At 36.8% G+C, this 19,652-nt stretch overlaps 1 protein-coding gene across 11 annotated transcripts in view; it reads right to left on the bottom strand.

Annotated features, from left to right (window-relative positions):
• The window catches only part of Herc1 (HECT and RLD domain containing E3 ubiquitin protein ligase family member 1), a 162,602-nt gene that overhangs the window by 101,791 nt on the left and 41,159 nt on the right, over positions 1-19,652 (bottom strand). For all 11 annotated transcript variants that reach the window (XM_036192321.1, XM_036192314.1, XM_036192311.1 and 8 more), the window contains 14 exons: positions 17,984-18,111; positions 14,991-15,135; positions 14,625-14,796; positions 12,801-12,935; positions 12,375-12,540; positions 11,640-11,765; positions 10,485-10,706; positions 10,042-10,194; positions 9,782-9,914; positions 8,036-8,227; positions 5,684-5,905; positions 2,458-2,631; positions 484-598; positions 274-394 (listed from right to left, as the gene is read on the bottom strand). In XM_036192321.1, the coding sequence (XP_036048214.1) occupies positions 274-394; positions 484-598; positions 2,458-2,631; positions 5,684-5,905; positions 8,036-8,227; positions 9,782-9,914; positions 10,042-10,194; positions 10,485-10,706; positions 11,640-11,765; positions 12,375-12,540; positions 12,801-12,935; positions 14,625-14,796; positions 14,991-15,135; positions 17,984-18,111 (2,204 nt within the window). The remainder of the gene's footprint in view (positions 1-273; positions 395-483; positions 599-2,457; positions 2,632-5,683; positions 5,906-8,035; positions 8,228-9,781; positions 9,915-10,041; positions 10,195-10,484; positions 10,707-11,639; positions 11,766-12,374; positions 12,541-12,800; positions 12,936-14,624; positions 14,797-14,990; positions 15,136-17,983; positions 18,112-19,652) is intronic.

Here is a 19,652-nt window from a genome sequence, read left to right as displayed (position 1 = left end):
AGGTAATTCCAGTGTAACTTAATCAATTAAAAAAAAAGATAATTGCCTATGATATGGACAAGCCAGTCTGTCACTAACATCTATGCAGACAAAGCTATTATTTAGCAGCCTCATCATATTTGATAAAAATGAGGTAAACAAACCCCACTCTTCATTCTTCCATCATTTTCCACTAGAAAACATGCTAGCATGTTTTGAACATCTGTACCAGTGTGGGGCTACCTCTGACAAGCTTGCAGGAAAACATAAAAATTAATTGATTTCCAACTTTACCCATCTGTCTCGTGATGATGACCTGGTTTGAATAAGTTCAAGGTTCTTGCAAGCAAGTAAACGACTTCGAACTTTGTATACACAACGGTACACTTCTGATAAGCTTTTACCAGGTTGGTATCTAAATAAAGAACCAAAATAGAAAAGTTACCTAATTTCTAACATCATGAGAGCAAATATTTGTCTGAGGATAGTTTTTAAGTTACTTGCCGGCTTTCTCCACATGCTTGACTAAGTAAGTTTGTGTGTTTGAGAAGTGCTGCAAGAACAAATCGAGACACAGTGTCCAAGAGTGACTCATTACTTAAAGTTGCACTGTCCCAATCTGAAAGTAAAAATGATACAAACATTTAAAAGGACCCAGAAAACAGTTCCAAGGTAATATTAATAACTAGTTCCTCAACACCTGAATTTTACCAACTTTCTGAACAACTACTTGACAAATACACATACTGTTTCAGGTGCTGTGGGTACAGTTTTGAACAAACCACAACTCTGCACTCATGGAATCTGAATCTTGGTGTAGCGCATGGAGATAAAAAGACAGTAAGTGAATCTGACAGGCAAGGGCTAAGGAGAGAAACACAGCAAGGCAAGAACTGGGGCACTGTGCTGTGTAATTACTATTTCATACAGGGTGCTCTGAACAGCTTTCTGATTTGAGCAGAGATCTAAGTGAAGCAAGGGAAGAAATGTCACGGACACAGTATAACATTAGGATAACCATGTCTAAGAACACAGCTTGAGAGTTCAGAAGGTCAGAACTGCTGCTGGAGCAAACGGTACACGTACAAGAGTGGAAGGAGAAGCCGTTAGAGAGCTGGTGGGGAATTAGATGATGACACTGGTCTTGCAAACCAGTACAAACCCTCTGGGTCTGACTTACAGGACAATGAGAAGCAGCATTAGAGGGCTTTAACAGAGAAATGATAAAATCTGACCTATATTTTAAAAGCTCCACCTCTTGGGTGGAGAACTGGCTATACAGACAGAAGAAGCAGAAGTCACTACTGCAGTAAGCAATGATGGCGACATCAGGGCAAGAGCAATGCAAGTCTTGTGAAGCTTTCAGAGTCCACACGAATTCTCAAAGTGTTGCCAAGACTTGAAGCCAAGTTGAATTTATTAGCTGGAATATGCTGAGAATGGAAGACCACAGATATTTTGTGGAAAAGGAGCTGGAATCAAAAGTCTAGATTTGAACACTTTCCATTAAGCAGCCCCAAATTGAATAAACTATTCACTCGTGCAAACACACATATAAAACTATGTATATGATAATTTTAAACCATAAACGTAGATCCTGTTAGAGTACAAGTATATCTGGGTAATTTAAAACATCTGGACAGAAATGAATATATTTAATTGAAAACTCAAATAACAGTATTAAATAAAGAAAATTTGCCAGGTGTTTTTTTTTTCCCCATTCTTTAATTCTATGTTGGCAGAGCATAAAGTATATTATACTAGATAAAGTATATACTCTTAAAATAGAGAATATTTAGCAGATTGAAAAAAACATGGAAAAAGGAAAAAACAGAGACTACAAACATGACTCAACAACACGGATGACTATGTTCATTGGGGTTCTTATTTTGAGATATAACCCAGATTATCCTCAAACTCACTACATAGTGGATGCTGACTTTAAACTGATCCTCCTGCTTCATATCCAGAGTGCAGGGCTTACAGGTATGCACAGCATGCCCAGCTCTAATATGAGTCATTACTACACATGGAGGCTAAGAATGAATAAAGGACATTGTTTGAAATTTACACATAAAATTAATTCTACTGATTAAAAACATATTAGAAATGAAAATGTCACCATATATTTGCATACTACTTACTACTACATTTAATAGTATATCTCAAATGGGTATTATTAGCCCTCTGAATATACAAAAAGAATTATAGATAAAAATTCAGTAAGCCTATAGCCCAGACATCTAAATATATATTCTGATTTAATGTTTCATAGAATACTTTTGTAAAATGACTTTTGACACAAAGTCCAACTTTAATACAATCAAATTTCTTTAAATGAGATATATGTGGGTACAACAAATAACCTGGTGTATTTTCCACAAAGAGAAAAACAAATATTTTAAAATGTTACTTACACATGAACTAGTTAGCACTGCAAATTAGCTAGACATTTACCTTTCCTTCTCTTTCTCTTACCTTTACTAACAGCATAATCCTGCATGCTGATCCAAAGGCTTCTGGCAGGCTCTTTAGAACAACCCAATGCCAAGTCCACATAGACAGCAATTTCAGGCCGCAATTTGTACTCAAAAGGCTTCTGCTCTTCATTTCCCGAAAGAGCTACTTCTAGTAGGCAGCTCATACATTTATCTATTAAAAAGAATTTGAATAATTCTATTTATTCATTTCTCTTTCTCCCTCCCTCCCTCTCTCCCTCTCTGTGCCACAGCATATGTGACAGCAGGAAGACAACGTGTAAGAGTCACTTCTCCTTCTGCCATATCCTGGGGATGAACTCCAGCTGTCAGCAAACACTTCACACTTTGAGCCATCAGTTCTCAAGTTCCCTTTTCTTTTTTTTTGGGGGGGGGTAGTGTTTGAGACAGGGTTTCTCTGTGCAGAGATGGTTGTCTTGGAACTCACTTTGTTAGACCAGGCTGGCCTCAAACTCAAGAGATTCCAATGCCTCTGCCTCCTGGGTGCTAAGGTTAAATTTAGCCACTACCATCTGGCTAAGTTCCCAATTTTAAACTTTATAAATTTTGTAACTGCAAATAAAATCTTATTTACTCAATATATATGATATTGTGTACTTGGAGCTAATTTAAAGTAGACACTACTAATGTGAAGCCTCTAATTTTTTTCAGTTGGAGGTAGTAGTACCTCTCTAATTCCTTCTAGAAAAAAATAGACATTTGACAAACAGAGGCCAGGAATGCAAAATATCCTACACTTGAAGCATAACCTTGAAGACTATCATATCCAATAACACATAGAATCGTCTTTGAGAAAAGTGTGAGCACAGGGAAAGGAATAGAACTTTTTCTTTTTAAGAGACATAAAGGAAAGCAATCAGTTAAGAGTGACTAAAAAAGGATCAGAGATACCTTGATCAATTTTCCAATCAATAATCACATTCACACAGGTAATTCCCAATTCTTCAGTAGGAGCTTTAGCATTCAGAATCATTATTAGTCTTTTGGAAAGAAGGGTGTTGCTATACTGTCTGGGCTAGCCCTGGAATCAGGATCCTCTTACCTTTGTTTCCCAAGTACAATAATTTCAAGAATGTGCACACCCACAGCTGGCTCACTTCACTTTTTTTTTTAATCAATGTTCTAAATGATGGTCAGGGTTTCAAAAAGTACCAAGAGTCAATTTAATCCATAATAGAAATATTACATATTTACAATTTTATATAAGCAAATACTTTTCTTGATACAAATTACACAATTTTTATTCTTAAAAACTAAAAAAGAATATTAAAACTGAAGTTTATTTTATTCATACTTAAGACCCATAAAAAGGGACGCATAGATCAACAACAGACACCTTTTTTACTCAGGAGATTACTGGGGACTGCCTCAGGCATGAGTGCTAGAAGCACTGGAACCTTATCCTGCTAAATATCCCTAGAGACCTTCACAATTTAACTTTCTGTACTTCATATGAATCAGTCTAGCTTTCATTAGCCATAGTCAAAATCATTTTCTAGTTCAGAAGTAAAATAAGGGGTACATGTGTTTATTTGAAAAAGAAACTACTTTCTTTACTCCTACTAACCACATTTCCATGCCCAAACCAAAACTTTCCTTTTTGGGCCTTGGTTTCTTTTCTTTCCACCTTCCCTTTCTCCCTGTCTATCCCACCCACTTCTCTACCTTGTGGGCTCTCTCCCTCCCATTTCCTCTCAATGACTTTACCTTATATATATCTGACTCTCTTTTTCTTACTAGAAAAATAATAATTAGGTTTAATATATGCTAGCTAATCCTACTCAATATTTCATAGAATCAAAATTAGAAGCCCAGAGATTAAAATACCAATCCTAGATAAAACTATGAGACCATACATTGGGACACTGAATAAATCTCACTTTTGGTCTAAGAGCCGACGAAGTAGAGAGATGAGGCATACGGAAGGAAAGGGAGATCCCAAAGACACTACAAAGTAAAGCCTGCCGTTCACACCTCTGGGTAGTGCTGTGCTGGCTAGTTTATATCAACCTGACACAAACTATAGTCATCTGACAAGAGGGAACCTCAACTGAGAAAATGCCTTCATAAGACTGGGCTATAGGAAAGCCCGTGGGGTATTTTCTCAGGGATTGAAATGGTAGGCCCCGTCTATTGTGGGTGGGTCGATCCCTGAGTTAGTGGTCCTGGGTTCTATAAGAAAGCAGGCTGAGCAAGCCATGGGGAGCAAGCCAGTGAGCAGCATTTTTCATGCCTCCAGGTTCCTGCACTCTTTGAGTTCCTGTTCTTTGATGATGAACAGTGTGATGTGGAAGTATAAGACAAATAAACCCTTTCCTATCCAAGTTGCTTTTAGTCATGGTGTTTCATCACACCCATAGTAACCCTGACTAACATAGTGTCTGAAAACCAGACACTACTCTGTCCTGATAGGTACTCTACCAGTACATTCCATTTGGGGAAGCAGTTTTGTAACCCCAAGCTTCAGAACATAATGAAGTATTTTTTCCATAACTTGATCAAAATGAGTGAAAAGTACAACAGAATGGGACAAAGTCTGCATCTCTGGCTTTTTTTTTTTTTTTTTTTTAGATACAGGGCTCCTATTGGACCTCAACCCAGCCTGAAGTTATCGTGTAGCTTAGATTAGATCATGCAGCAATTCTCCTGAACCAGCCTCTCAAGTTCAGGGATTATAGGAGTGAGCCACCATAGTTGGCTCAGGATCAATGGCTCTCAACCTGTGGGTCACAACCCTTGGTGTTGCATGTCAATTTTTACATTACAATTCATAACATGAGGAACTGTAATTAAAGAGTCGCAGCATTAGGAAGGTTGAGAACCACTACTCTAGACCCACATTTCCCTGTATCAGTGGTTCCTCATGGTGTGGTGACCCCCAACAAAAAAATATTTTTGTTGCTACTTCATAATTGTAATTTTGCTACTGTTATGAATCATGATGTAAATATCTGTGTTTTCTGATGGTTTAAGGAGACCCTGTAAAAAGATCATTCGACCTCTAATGAGGTCATAATTCACAGGTTGAGAACCACTGCCCTACACCATGTTGCAGAATTTGACTTTTTCTGAGAACTGTACAAGTTTAAATCTTCTTTATTACTAATGTGGAAAATGCCTGAGTTCTGTATTCAACACTTAAGTAAGAGATCTCAAAGGAAGCACAAAGAAGTACATGTTTCACATGCATCAGAGAAGTGTATTACCCAACTGAGGAGTGTCCATTTCCACACCGTCACTGAAAAGTGGTGTTTTCATCCAATATGCAGTATCCTGTTCCTCTGGAGATACAGGGGAGCCCTGAAGCATGCCACCAAGACACCGCCCAATGAGAAGAGCAATAGTTCTTTCCAGATCCACAAGCCACACCCAAGACTGAGCTGGCTGAGGTAATGGCACACCAGCAGGGTCAATTACTTCTGGTCCTCCTGAAGAGAAAAGCAGTAGAAATTGTGTCTTTATCTGTTACTTTTAAATTTTAAAAGCTTTCTCATGGTCTCTAACCTTTTAAACTATAATAAGATATTGAAGAAAATAATTTTTCAAGGAAAATATATAGCATTTTTAAAATAGAAATTATCTGGTATATTAGACTAATTTAAATTTTACTCAGACATGTTAATCTAGCAAAAAATTTTTCATTTATAAAGTTACTAATTTTAAGATAAATACTAAATCAGCACATGCAAACTTATCTCAATGGGTTCTATTATACTATCTAAATCAAATTTTACCATCTTTAGGCAAGTCTTTGGGACTTTTTCTCCAAAACTAAACAAGAATTCACCAATTAAAGCAAGTGACAGTATCATTTAAAGATCTTCTGGCTTGAACTCAGAATTGTCTTATACTAAGATCCAGACTCAGGCTTTCTTAGTGTACGTTTGTTTCTGAAAATTCTTCATATGTGTGCACACACACACAAAATTAAATAAGGAAAAACAGACTCCATAAATTTTAAAAATAGAAATAAAAAAGATATGTAGCAATGTATGCATAGGACATTTTTTTCAACCCATAAATGAACATAATTTTACATCAAAAAATTCGAAAGCCAACAAAAATAAATTTTCTGGAAAAATAACAATTTCTAAATTTCCACAATCCATGCACATACACAATAAAATAAATAAAATAAAAATATAAACCACAAGGGCCAGATACTTGTTTTGTTATTTGTTTGTTTGTTTGTTTTCGAGACAGGGTTTCTCTGTGTAGTTTTTGGTGCCTGTCCAGAATCTCACTCTGTAGACCAGGCTGGCCTTGAACTCATACAGATCTGCCTGGCTCTGCCTCCTGAGTGCTGGGATTAAAGATATGCGCCACCGCTGCCAGGTCCAGATAGTTTTATAGATAAATTCCTCTAGCACTTCAAGAAAATTTTTGTCCTTCAGAAATTACTTCAGAAAACAGGAAAAAAAGTGAAGAATCCAACTTCATACTATATGGTTAAAATAAGTTTTGCAAATGAGGCAAGGACAGCATGAGAAGGGAAACTTTTAAAAAATAATCAGTTGTGTGCCCAAAGAAATCCAAACAGAAGGACTCTCAACTCATCTGACACAAGAAAGTCTAAAGCACTTTAGGAAAGCAGGAACAACCATGAAACTGTCTACACCAAGCTGGATCACTACTCTGATACCGTCATGAATTTGGTACTTTGACCATTTCAATTCAGTGGTACACAGAATTGACCAGTGCTACAGCAAGAAGGGTTTCAATGTTCTCCTGTCAAAGTCCAGGAAAAAAACGAGTCTCTAAGCATTGACAAGTGGCTCTCTCAAGGTTACACAAGAAGTTACTAGCAGAGACTAAAAGCCAGAGCTTTACATGCCTCAGTCCGTGACTCTTTCCAATATAAGGGGCAAGGGGATAACAATTCACTAACTTGAAATGTCTAAGTTCTAGTGGTGAAGTTTCTTTGACAGCCTTAAAAACGGACCACAATAGGCAACAATGATACTCTTGCAAACACAAGCTATTGTCAACTATCTAGAATTACCAGCATTGTATAATTCAAGAGTGAATTAGAATACCATGTCTAAAATCAAATGCACTAAAAAGATATTTTCACAATTTCTATTTTAAAATTCTGCCAGTTGCCTATATAATCAACCAAAATAAGAAATTTGCTACTATCAAATAAATATTTAACATTAAAATCTCTCACATTCATGACATAAAACACTTAAATCAAATATAATGATTCACTGATTATAAATGTATCATCTCAAATACCTCAAAGGAAGAAAGTAATGCCAGCTAAATTATGACACAGTTTTGCTATCTATTGTTAAGACACATCTTAATTTCAATCATGTCAAACTTTGTAGTACAAAAAGCTTGAGAACCACTGACCATGAAGACACTTTTTGTGATGCCCATAAGCAACTTTCTTAGCTAGTGCAATGTCAGTTGCCCATTTCCGACCCTTCACTCCTGGAAGATAATTGTATCTTTCTGATCACATGAAATGCCCACATAGGCATGACTTTATTTGCGACATGCAAGAAGAATAACCTTTCTCGTGAGCACTAATTAACTTTTTACATACTTACCATGAAGAGGCCACTGTAATTCTTGGTCTTCTAAAAGAGCAGCTGCTGGCAAGAGTCTATTAAGGCAATCAAGAGGTGGCAAGAGATCGAGGAGGTGGCTCAGTAAAGGACGAGCCACTGACACCGGGAGTAACAGAAGGGAGTTAACAATTTGGCAGAGCATACTGCCTGCAGCTGACACATAGATCACATCTGCGAAGGGAAAAATGCAGTGCAAATCAGTGACCTCAAATAAACTTCAAAACATAAAAACCAAAATACTTCTTCAGTTTGGAAGGAGAGTAGCCTAATTCAATAACTCTTTGTTCAATACCTACCTCTTAGCTGATATCACATTAGTATTTACTAAAAGAAAATATCAACAGACTCTTTGTAAACCTATCTTTCATGCTAACAAACTCGAAACACAGAAACTGCTTTCTTAAGGTATATTATAATCCCACATCCATTAATTGATCCTCACTTTTAAATTTATTCAAACATTTAGAGTACCCACAACAGACTAGGTACTATTCTAGGTGGAATGACCAAAGCAGGCAAAAGTTCCCACTTTCCTGTGATGTTAACATTCTAGTAAACAAAGTTTTTATATTTTTAAATCTAAAATAATTTTTAAAATTAAGGTCATCATAAAATAGCTGACTTTTCATGCTGGGCATCACTTTTCAGTCAAATCTATTCTAATATTTCCCTGCACTCAGGGCCAGGAGGAACATTCACAAGTGAGCCCAGTCTTCATGAACAGTTAACTTTACATTTCATACAGAACAGCCAAACCACAGTGACTAAAAACAGTCTTGGGTTCTCAGCTGATTTCTTTCTTAGGAAAAAAACTTCAAAGATCAACAACCTAGAAAATACTCAGTAGGCAACTATGCTCTGGTGCTCAGGAAAGTCCTCAGCTAGGTGCAGACACAGGAACACCTGCATAATGATTACAGATACTTGGTCTAGATGAGGCTGTTCAGAAAGAGAAGAGGATCAAAAGGACAATTAGAGGATCCCAACATGGAAGGGCATCCAAAGAAGGAGGGGACAAATCCTTTATCAAGTCCCAGAAAAACACTGATCAGAGACAGAGGAGAAAAAACAAGAATGTGCTACACAAAGAAAAGACCATGGAAGAAAGCACTTCAAGAAGGAAATCACAGATGGGTGGAGGTGGCGCATGCCTTTAATCCCAGCACTCGGGAGGCAGAGGCAGGCAGATCTCTGTGAGTTCGAGGCCAGCCTGGGCTACCTAGTGAGTTCCAGACAGCCAAGAATACACAGAGAAATCCTGTCCTGAAAACTAAGAAGAAAGAAAAGAAAAAGGAAATTGGCCAGGGTGTGGTGGTAACCCCAGCCTCTGGAAGGCTGAAACAGAAAGCAGATCTCTTGAATTTGAGAACAACATATTCTAAAGCATTAGCCACTGTCTTGAAAAGAAGGAAGGGAGGGAGGGAGAGGATGAGGGATATTGTCAAAAGATGCGGTAGATAAAAACCATACTTCACATCATAAATGAACTGTTTGAGTTTGTATCATCCAATGCCTTTAAACAGATTTGTTGAGACAGTTAGAATCCTTTAGGATCACTGTTACAGCACCCTAAACCAGGATGAAAGGGAATGAGATCAATATAAAGGAAACTCAGGCCATTTCCCTTGCACTCAGTGGTGTTAGGCACTCTTTAGGTTTTGGAAAAGCCCAATGACTCTGGCTTTATAACCACTGGTTGAATGTGAAATTCAACACCTAACTCACCTCTTAACTTTTCTCCAACACTGCCATTCCAAGGACTTTCTTTAAGTAAATTTGCAGAACGTGAATAAATATCTGTAGCATGAGGCAGCAAGAGCTGAAGATGTTTATGAAGCAATGCCACACTGCTTGAGTTCTGAGGAGAAAAAAAATCCCTAGATTACCACTCTAACAGATCCAAAGTACAGAAATAATATGGCATCCCCAAATATCTGAGTTGTAGGTTCCTAGCAGAGTACCATGAAAAGTAAAGAATTCCATACTTCAGTAATGTTATTAATGTGGCAAAAAGCCAGCAGTTGTTTCTGCAGTGAACACAGCAGTTCATGGAGATGAGCAGGCTGACTGTTCTCTGACGGTGAAGTTCCAAGAAGGTATTTATCACTGTTCTTTTCTAGCTCTCCAAATGCTTGATCCTAAAATGACACATAATGAAGACTGTATTTCCAATATGTTTTAGAAAACTATTTTTATTTGTTTATTCTTTATTACATGAGAAACACCTGATAAAATTCTAACATAAGTCTTTTTGTAATTTTAAGTTACATGTTACTTGGCCACCACAATATTTCAGATCTGACATGTTTCTCTCGTTGGCAAAGGGACTCTAAAATTTAATTTACATTGTTTAAATGTTAAAATACTTTTACCTAAAAAGATCCTTACCCCTTTATTCTTTTCTTAATATAGTGAAAAAGCAAGGTACCGTATAAAACCCTAAATTTCTTAAGAGGGTCTTCATTAAAATTTCAGCCAGATGAGTGTCTGGATGGCAAGTCTGAGGACCATAAGGCTGATCTGACAGGTTTCCATAGCCCATGCACACAGTCGAAAGGTCAGCAGCATCAGAAGGTGAGCTATAGCCAAGAAGAGAGGCTACGTGGGTATGATCTTGCAAACTTGTCAGAATTATATCCAGTTGCATTCTCTAAACAGCAATGAAAAAGAAACATATAATTAGCATAACATGCATTATGAAAGAGAAAAAGAAGGATGCAAGGAAAAAACTATACTAACGATGCTAATCCACTTACTAGCTTGCTATACAACCTTCAAGACATACATAATTACAGGAAAAACTATTCAATTAATATCATTTGGGAAAATGTAACTTACATGTTTCTAATCTCATCCTTTATGATAAATAGCTAAAATTCCAAGCTAAAATAGAATGATGTGCATAATAATTTAAGCACTGTAAGTAGATAGAAATAAGAAATGCCAACAGATAAATTATATTCATGTCATTCAACAAAATTACTGATGACAACTGCTCATTCTAACGTTTAAAAGAAATCACTTGTAATCTAAACTAATGCAAAATATTTACTGGAAAGCATCTGTGGACATTATATTGCCAGTAAGTACCATGTTTCCCCTCAAATCTATAGCTCTACAACTGACTCTTTTACTTAGCTCAGCAAAACATTTATTTCCATGTACTTAAAATAATAAAAATTTAAAATAAGCATACTCACGCCTCAAATGCTTTTTGCCAATGATGACCTTTTCCTTTTCAGATAAGAAACTCTAAGCATGGGACTAACAGCAATAACACTAGATTGATTTCAACTCGGCACTTACAATAAATCAAGGGTATCTGGTTTGACACCATAATCAACACCAGAAAAATGAATTATGACTCTAAGAACTGACCCCAAGTAATTTAGTAAATCATCATCTGCATCATTTCAGGTTAGTAGACATCTAAAAATTCTTCCAACATACAACATCAAATAATAAGGATACACCAGAACTATCAAGCACTAGTTTGTGAACATATAGCAGTTCATTTGCTTTATTTTCCTATCAGTCCAATTTCCCCTGATATGACTGGTTTATCTATATGCAAAGGCTTTACCTGTCCTTTGGATAAGCTTTCCCATCTATCAGGTCCTTGGGGTAAAAGAGAATGAAGTAATTCCATCCGTTCTCGTAATGGAGGTAAAAGCATGGTTGCTCCTACTGAGAGTGTTTCAATTACCACCTAATAATCAAAAAAAGGAAAAAAAAAAAAAGAAAGAAGGAAGGAAAGAAAAAGTGCACTGATCAGCCCAGATCTTCTCTTTTTAATAGCAACACACAAAAAGTGAATGCACTAACTGTTGGGATTATACAAGTCTAAAAGTGTCATGTAAAAACTGAAAATATGCTGGGCAGTGGTGGCGCATGCCTGCAATCCCAGCACTCAGGAGGAAAAGGCAGGTGGATCTCTGTGAGTTCGAGACCAGCCTGGTCTACAGAGCTAGTCCAGGACAGGCTCCAAAACTACAGAGAAACCCTGTCTGGAAAAACAAAAAAAAACAAAAACAAAAAATAAAACCCAAAAAAAAAAAAAAAAAACCAACTGAAAATATGTAAGTCTTTCTTTAGTTTAGAGGGTTTAAGAACATCTGCTGGGTGTGATGGTCATTAATCCTAGAACTCAGAAGGCCGAGAGAGAGGCAGTTCTCTGTGAGTTCAAGGCCAGCCTGGTCTAGAGAGTGGGTTTCAGGACAGCCAGAGCTACAGAGGGAAACCCTGCAATTGAAGATATCTAGTACAGCTGAATATATCATCTAGCTAAGGCTTCAGGCCACAGATTCTATTCTCTTACCTCTTGGATTTCATCTGGAACAGTAGAGTCCATCAGCCTGAAGAGTAAATTTCGAAGTGGACCTGCCTGTCTCCCAAGAATACTGGTAGCTACCCCTCCTGCAAGGGCCAGAGCTAGGTGATTTGAAAGCAACTTCAGGCACAGCTTAAGAAAATTATGGTGTTCCCTGAAACAAAACAAGCTGCTGTGAATTCTGAAGCACAAAAGTAAATACAATATCCAGTTTGGGTAACATTTTTTGTCAAGTGACGCCCAATGATAATTTTTAAAACATCATTTATGAAATTAAGAAGTTATTAATAAAAGTTTAGCACTTTTCTACCTTATAAATAAGACTCATGTAATTTCAAGAAAAACAAAAAAGAATTAAGTCCAAATTTAAAAAGAGTAATTAATACATATGCATGCTACATATCTACAACATACCTTGATGAAGGGAAAGGCAGTGGAGGAATCTCACTGTTTATTTTATCACAGTATCTCTCAAGAAAGGAACGAAGATGTGAGAAGGTGCTCTCCTCAAGATCCACACAATAAGGCCGGTGCCATGCAACAACTTGCCTAGAAGGAAGCATAAGAAAAGCATCCAACAGCCGTATAATGAAACTTCCATACATGATCAAAAACAAAAAACAAGACATGAGAGGTGGAAAAGAGAACAGCTTCCTTGATTTAAAAGTATAGCCAATGGTTTTGAGTGTTTTGTTTTTTTATTTCGTTTTGTTATTTTGAAGTAATTTCTTTTGTTTTACAAATAAAACCAACCAGACAAAGAACAATGAAATTAAACAAATGTCTTAAACCAATAAAGCCTAGTTTTGATCTTAGTTAATTTCCTCTAGATATGGAGACATTTAACTGTGTGTGTGATATACTTATTTCGTGTGTGGAGATACGGGTTTACATGTGTGTGAGGGCACAGGTCAATATCCAATAGCTTCCTCAGTCACTCTCCACTTTGTTTTTGGAGACAAGGTCTTTCACTGAACCCAGAGCTCAATAATTTGACTAAATAGGCCAGACAGTGAACTCTAGAGCTCCATCTATGCACGTCACCACAACCTAAGCACCAAGACTAAAGACATATACTGTAGCATCTGGCTTTTACATTGGGGCTAGGGATCTGAACTCAGGTCCTCATGCTTGCAAGGCAAACATTTTACTGACTCATCCATCACCTCAGTTTGACACTTAACTTTTAAATCATTCTTGAAAGACAGAGAATTCAAAATCAGAAGACAATTAAATTAAGAAAAGTATCTTAAATACAGCTTCTTACTTTTGAAATATATGTAATCTCAATATGCACACAAAAAGGGATCTAAATGTCATTTCTATGATAACAGAGTCAATTCTAGAAATTATATATACTTTAAATAGTGTGTGTGTGTGTGTGTGTGTATATATATATATATATATACACATATATATTAGTTAATCTTAAAAATCGCATTAAATTTATTTCTAAATTTATTAACACTACTGTTATACTCTTGTAGGGTTGCATATGAAGTGTTCTGACCAAAGACTCATATGTTGAAGGCTTGGTCCAAGCTAGTGAATCCAATATTGAAAGAAGGTGGCTATTTTGCTATACCATAATGTTCTGACTAACTTCAGGCCCAAGGCAATGAAGCCAAAAGAGCATGGATTAATACATGTAAACCAAAGCAAATCCTTCACCCTTTTAAGGTATTAGTATAATTTGTTATTATAGCCAAAGATATTAACACAATTACCTACAGAAATAATAATACTTGTTTGATACTGTAATATATTGATGGTTCCTATATGATGATACAAATCTAAATGACTTTAAAACATATGAGTTTACACAAAAACTTTGTCAATGAAGAACTACAAATGGCCTGTTTACTTTTCACATGTAAAACTGTACAAAATAAAGGCATTTTAAACCCAATATTACTTCCCAATGCCACCTGGACCCCCCACATGATGTGTTATCATAAATAAACAGCAGTTGAGTGGTATGTATCTTATTCTTATTGTAGAGATCTGCATGTATTATTCTGTTAAACATTAGATCAAATATACCTACTATATCAAAATCTGTACTATTTAGAAATTAATTTCAATATGCTATCATCATTATTACTACTATTAAATCTAACTATTCAACTTCTGAAGTACATTGTGTAATGTTGACTCAATGGACATTCACAATCTTAAAATTAATATAGGAAAATATTTTTTTAGAACCTCACAAGAATGTTTAAACATAGCACTTACCTATCCCTAGGGAGAGCAGTCCATGCTAGACTATGTGATGTTCCAGCTGAGATCTGCTGAATAGCTATGCCATCTAAGCCATTCACTTTCTTTGGTTTAGTAATAGGACCTGTGGAATTTCCCTGGCCACACTGCCCCATGGAGTTATTGCCCCAGGCATAAACTTCATTATCTAAAAATAGGACAAAGGTATACAAGGTAAATTTAAATGTAACACATTTATTGATAACACTTCTTTGAAAACAAATGACTCAGAACACTTGTACTAAGGAGGCAAAGGCAGGAGGACTTAAAGTTGGTGCTTTAAAGTTAGGCTATAAAGATGCTACCTAAAATACTAAAACAAACAAATAAACAGGACTTTACCATGAGAAAGAGACAAACAATGACTATCTCCAATAGAAATATCAACTATTCTTGTGGCAGCCAATTCTTCAATGAGCTTGGGCCTCAAAGCAGTAGCTTCTGAAGAACCACAACCTAGACAAGCCCCACAACCCCAAGCATAGACCTGAAAAGACAGAAATACAGAACACATCAATTCCAAAGACAAGTAGACTATAATTAACTAAAATTATCAAGGAGTGTGATAACTTTCTGATGTTTAATATGAAATATTAAAATAACTAAGTGTTTTGATCACTTTGAAGATGGTCATAGTACCCTCAGGAGACCGATCAACGAAGACTGCTGAGAAGCAAACATAATCAGCCATTAGCTGCCTCACCTGATCATCCCCACTCTCCAAACAATCCTCTCTAAAATACACACATCCAAAAACAGAAATAGTAAACCATTAGCACACCTAAGAAAATTAACAGTAATTTTTTTCTTAGCAAATATCGGCACCTTGTTTGTTTCATTAGAAAAAACTAGCCAGGCTATGTTGGCACTTGCCTTTAATCCCAGCACTCAGGAAGCAGAGGGATGTGGATCTCAGAGTTCAAGGCCAGCCTGCTCTATAGAGTGAGTTCCAGACCCTGTCATGGAGAACCAAAAAGAAAAAGAAAAAAAGAAAAAAAAAAGGGAAAGGGAGTGAGAGAGTCTTATCTAAAATAAGAAGGAAAAAAGTCACTGACATTTATTGTGCTGTCTTCAAACACCCAGTATATAAACAGATGAGCGGCTGCGCAGTGAAAATAAACTGGCCACGAGTAAAATGAAAGCAAGCCAGGAGATCCTCTGCTAACGTTACCATTAACTAGCTTGCACTTGGCTAATACTGTCCAACTAAGCAGTTATGGAAATACTATCTTAAAATTTCTACCTATTGCTGGGCGGTGGTGGCACAGACACCGGGAGGCAGATGCAGATGGATCTCTGAGTTTGAGGCCAGCCTAGTCTACAGCATAAGTTCCAGAAAAGCCAGGGCTGTCATAGAAACTCTATCTGGAAAACCCAAAACCCAACCAAAAATAAATAAATAAACATTTAAAAAACACTTCTGCTTGCATGTTTTTTACATGACTAGACTAAGAAATGATAAAATTGATAATGTAAACCACAAAACTGATTTTAACTATCACTCAAAAAGAATATGTGAATCAGCAGTCAGCTCCCTGAGTACCTTTTTGTAATTAATTAATAACAAAATGAGTAGTGGTTGACTTAGGCTGTCCAGGAAAGAACACATGAAGAAAACAGGAAGATGAAAGGAGGAATGACTGCAATTTGACAGTCAGCAAACTGAACAACTTTTTCTTTCATTCGGCTTTTGATTATATTCACTCCTAACTTTATACTATAAAGGCTTTTTCTGTTACGGTTATTATTTTTTATTTTGCCTTCAAATTATTTTAGGAAAGACAGGTAAAGACAGGTTAGATGTCTTCATCAAAACAGAAGATCATGTATTTACACCAGTTACCAGAAAACATACTTAAGACAAATATAGGTATAAGCGAACTCCAGCACAGCAAAGGCCTATTCAAAGACTAGGAGCTCAACAGCAGGAGGGAACATTACTAAGACCAAATGGCCCGAAGTCCAGGACAGGACTAGTATTCAGTAAGGCCCTCTCAGTTTTCTTTGACTATTCTTTTAGCTGAGCACTAGATTAAGAATATTTGTAGCTCAGCTGGTACGATACTTATTTAGCATGCAAAATGTCCTGGGTCTGATCTCTAAAACTGCAACACACAAAAAGCATACCTGTCTTGCATTTTAGGCATTGTATCATGCTGAAAAAAGAATGACCTGCATTAAAACCTATGAGTTACATCTGGTAGAGGTTTAGCACTGAGGAGGCCCGAGGGAGCTGAGAGACGGATGGAGGAGAGCTCTACAGGTGAACTAGTAACAGAACTGCTCTAAGTGAGTCCTCCCCTTCACTTCCTGTGACCGTCCACACTAGAGTTTACAGAGCCTACTACGCTCATGATCTGACTAGTCTATATAATCTTTGCGAGTAATTTGCAAATTCCTTTGGAATATAATGTAACAGATTTACTGTTTATTGTTTACCACCAACAGGTAAACATAAGAACTTAATATTCAAATGATTATCTTACACAACCATCTGGTACACAAAGCAGAAATGATTTCCTCTCTCATAAAAAAGAAGCCTATGACACTGAAGAGAGATCTGAGGTTGCCTGTGGCTATAAATCAAGTAAGTGAGCACTTGATTTTTGTTCATGGGTTCTTACTACAAAGCCCACTGTGAGGAACACATGAAAGACCATATATTTATGCCAGTTTTTAAGTATGTGTCTGATTCTATAATAAATTAAATAAAATAGTTTGTGTTAGATTTTTCAGCATTCGAAACACTCATCTCTCAAAGAGTAACAAAATTAAATGTGAATGTCAGTTTTGCTGGTCATCTTCTTTGTGCTGGCATACAATGGGCTCCTACATTCAAGGTCAAAGTGGCTGATTAACACCAGGAGGGAAACACGGTCACTATTCCTCACTGTGCCTGGTCCTTGTTGGTACCACCACACTTTCCATGTGGAGGTGTTCTCTTTACCCTCTTTCTTGATTATCTTACTTTTTTAGTTCATACCATGGTCCCCTTAAGTTTTTGTTTTATGTTCCCACACTATTCTATAATAGGAAGGAGCCTTTGAGGTACCTCAATGATTTGGGCGAGAGGGTTAAAGGGTTCTAAGCACTAAATGAATTTATCAAATCAACTTACTTCAAAGAACAAAGGGATAAAAGAAAATGTATTCAGGACACACAAGCAGGTAAGAAAACCTGGCTCCTTTTCATCTACTACATTTGCAACAAAATAGTATTTTTATCTTAATATGTTGCCTTAAAATGTTTTTCTCTTAATTCTAAATTTCAAATGATCACTTTTTAGTTACCTAGTCCATTGAAATACTCTCTTCATGCTCATTCCTTAGTCCTACCTGCCCCGTTGATGTCAAAGCAAGTGAAGACTGGCTCCCAGCACAAACTTTGCGAATAAACATTCCTTGTAAAGCTTCAATAACTTTGGGTTTATATACTCTGTTGGTATCACCATGGCCAAGTTTGCCTACACACATAATAAAAAAAAAATATTCAAGTTAGACAAATTTGTTTAAGCCTGTTCTTTTTAAAACACTGAAGTCAATAAGTACTTTAATTTTTATAGCAAAAACTAGACAGATGTAGAAACTCATTCCTGATAGTAGAGGGCATTAGCAAATGAACATGTCTGTTTCAAGAAAGTTAACCATCAACAACTAAGAGCCTTTTGTGTCTTCCTCTCAACCAATAAAAACTACTTTAAAGAGACAGAAAGTATTTTTTTATTTCTTTGTCCCCCTTTAAGTCATATGGCTAACTTTTTCCTTTTTTAGAATTAAAAAAAAATGTTTTTAAGATTTATTTTTAATTGTGAGAGTGGTGGGGGGGGGGGGAGGGAGGGAGGGAGAGGGAGAAAGAGAGAGGGAGGGAGGGAGAGGGAGATATCAGAGGTATTGGATCCCCTGGAACTGGAGTTACAATTAGTTGTGAGCCACCTGATGTGGGTGTTGGGAATCAAACTCGGAGTCCCCAGAAGAGCAATTCTAGGGAGCATTTTAACCAGTGAGCCATCTTTCCAGCCCTTACTTTATTTTTATGTATGTGTGCATATGTACACGTGGGTTCCCAGGGAGGTCAGAGAGAGTGTAGAATCACTTGGAGCCACAGTGACAGGTGGTTGCAAGTTGCTTGATGTGGGTGCTAGGAACCAAACTTCCCTGAAAGAGTAGCAAGTGCCCTAACCACTGAACCATCTCACCAGAGTGTAGTGGATAGCCAATAATAATAATAATAATAATAATAATAATAATAATAATAATAATAATAATAATTTCACCAATACCAGAGCCTGTATTTCTAGCTTTAAATGTGTTGACAGATTAACTAGGCATTGTAACACAGGCTTGTAATTCGTAGCTCAAAAAGCAGAGGCAGAAGAATAGCTGCAAGTCTAATGTCACACAGCCAGACCCTGTCTTTAAAAAAAGACAGAGAGACAGAAAGCCAGGTACTATAATCCCAGCACTTGGGAAGCAGAGGCAGGTGGATCTCTGTGAGTTCGAGGACAGCCTGGTCTACATAGAGAGACCCTGTCTCAAAAAAAAAACCATACATAAAAATAAAAAAAGATTTTGAGGCCAGCCTGGTCTACACAGTAAACTTCAGGCCAGAAAGGGATACATATACCTTGCTTCAAAAAAGAAAAAAAGTGCTTTCAGTTTATAAAGAAGATTCCATACTTCATTAAATAGAAAACTTAGAAAATGATTGAAAGGAGGAAAATGATTAACATATAAATGTAACCTTACTAGAAATCAATAAAATATAAATTAAATTATATTATTTTTACCTTAAATTATTTTTTACGTTATCATTTTTGGTTTGGTTTAGTTTTTGGTTTTTGAGACAAGGCCTTGCTAGCCTCTAACTTTCAACCCCCTTGCCTCAGCCTTGTGAATCTGAGAAGAGCAGCAGGAGATAGCCACCGCATGAGGCTAAAATGATCTCTTCATGCTGTGTACTGCTGGCCTGTGTGTACGAGCATTCGCACAAAGTAACTATTACGTG

The sequence above is a fragment of the Onychomys torridus genome, chromosome 7 (genome assembly GCF_903995425.1).
Source record: "Onychomys torridus chromosome 7, mOncTor1.1, whole genome shotgun sequence".
Lineage (NCBI taxonomy): Eukaryota > Metazoa > Chordata > Mammalia > Rodentia > Cricetidae > Onychomys > Onychomys torridus.
This window is presented reverse-complemented; position numbering and strand designations above follow the sequence as displayed.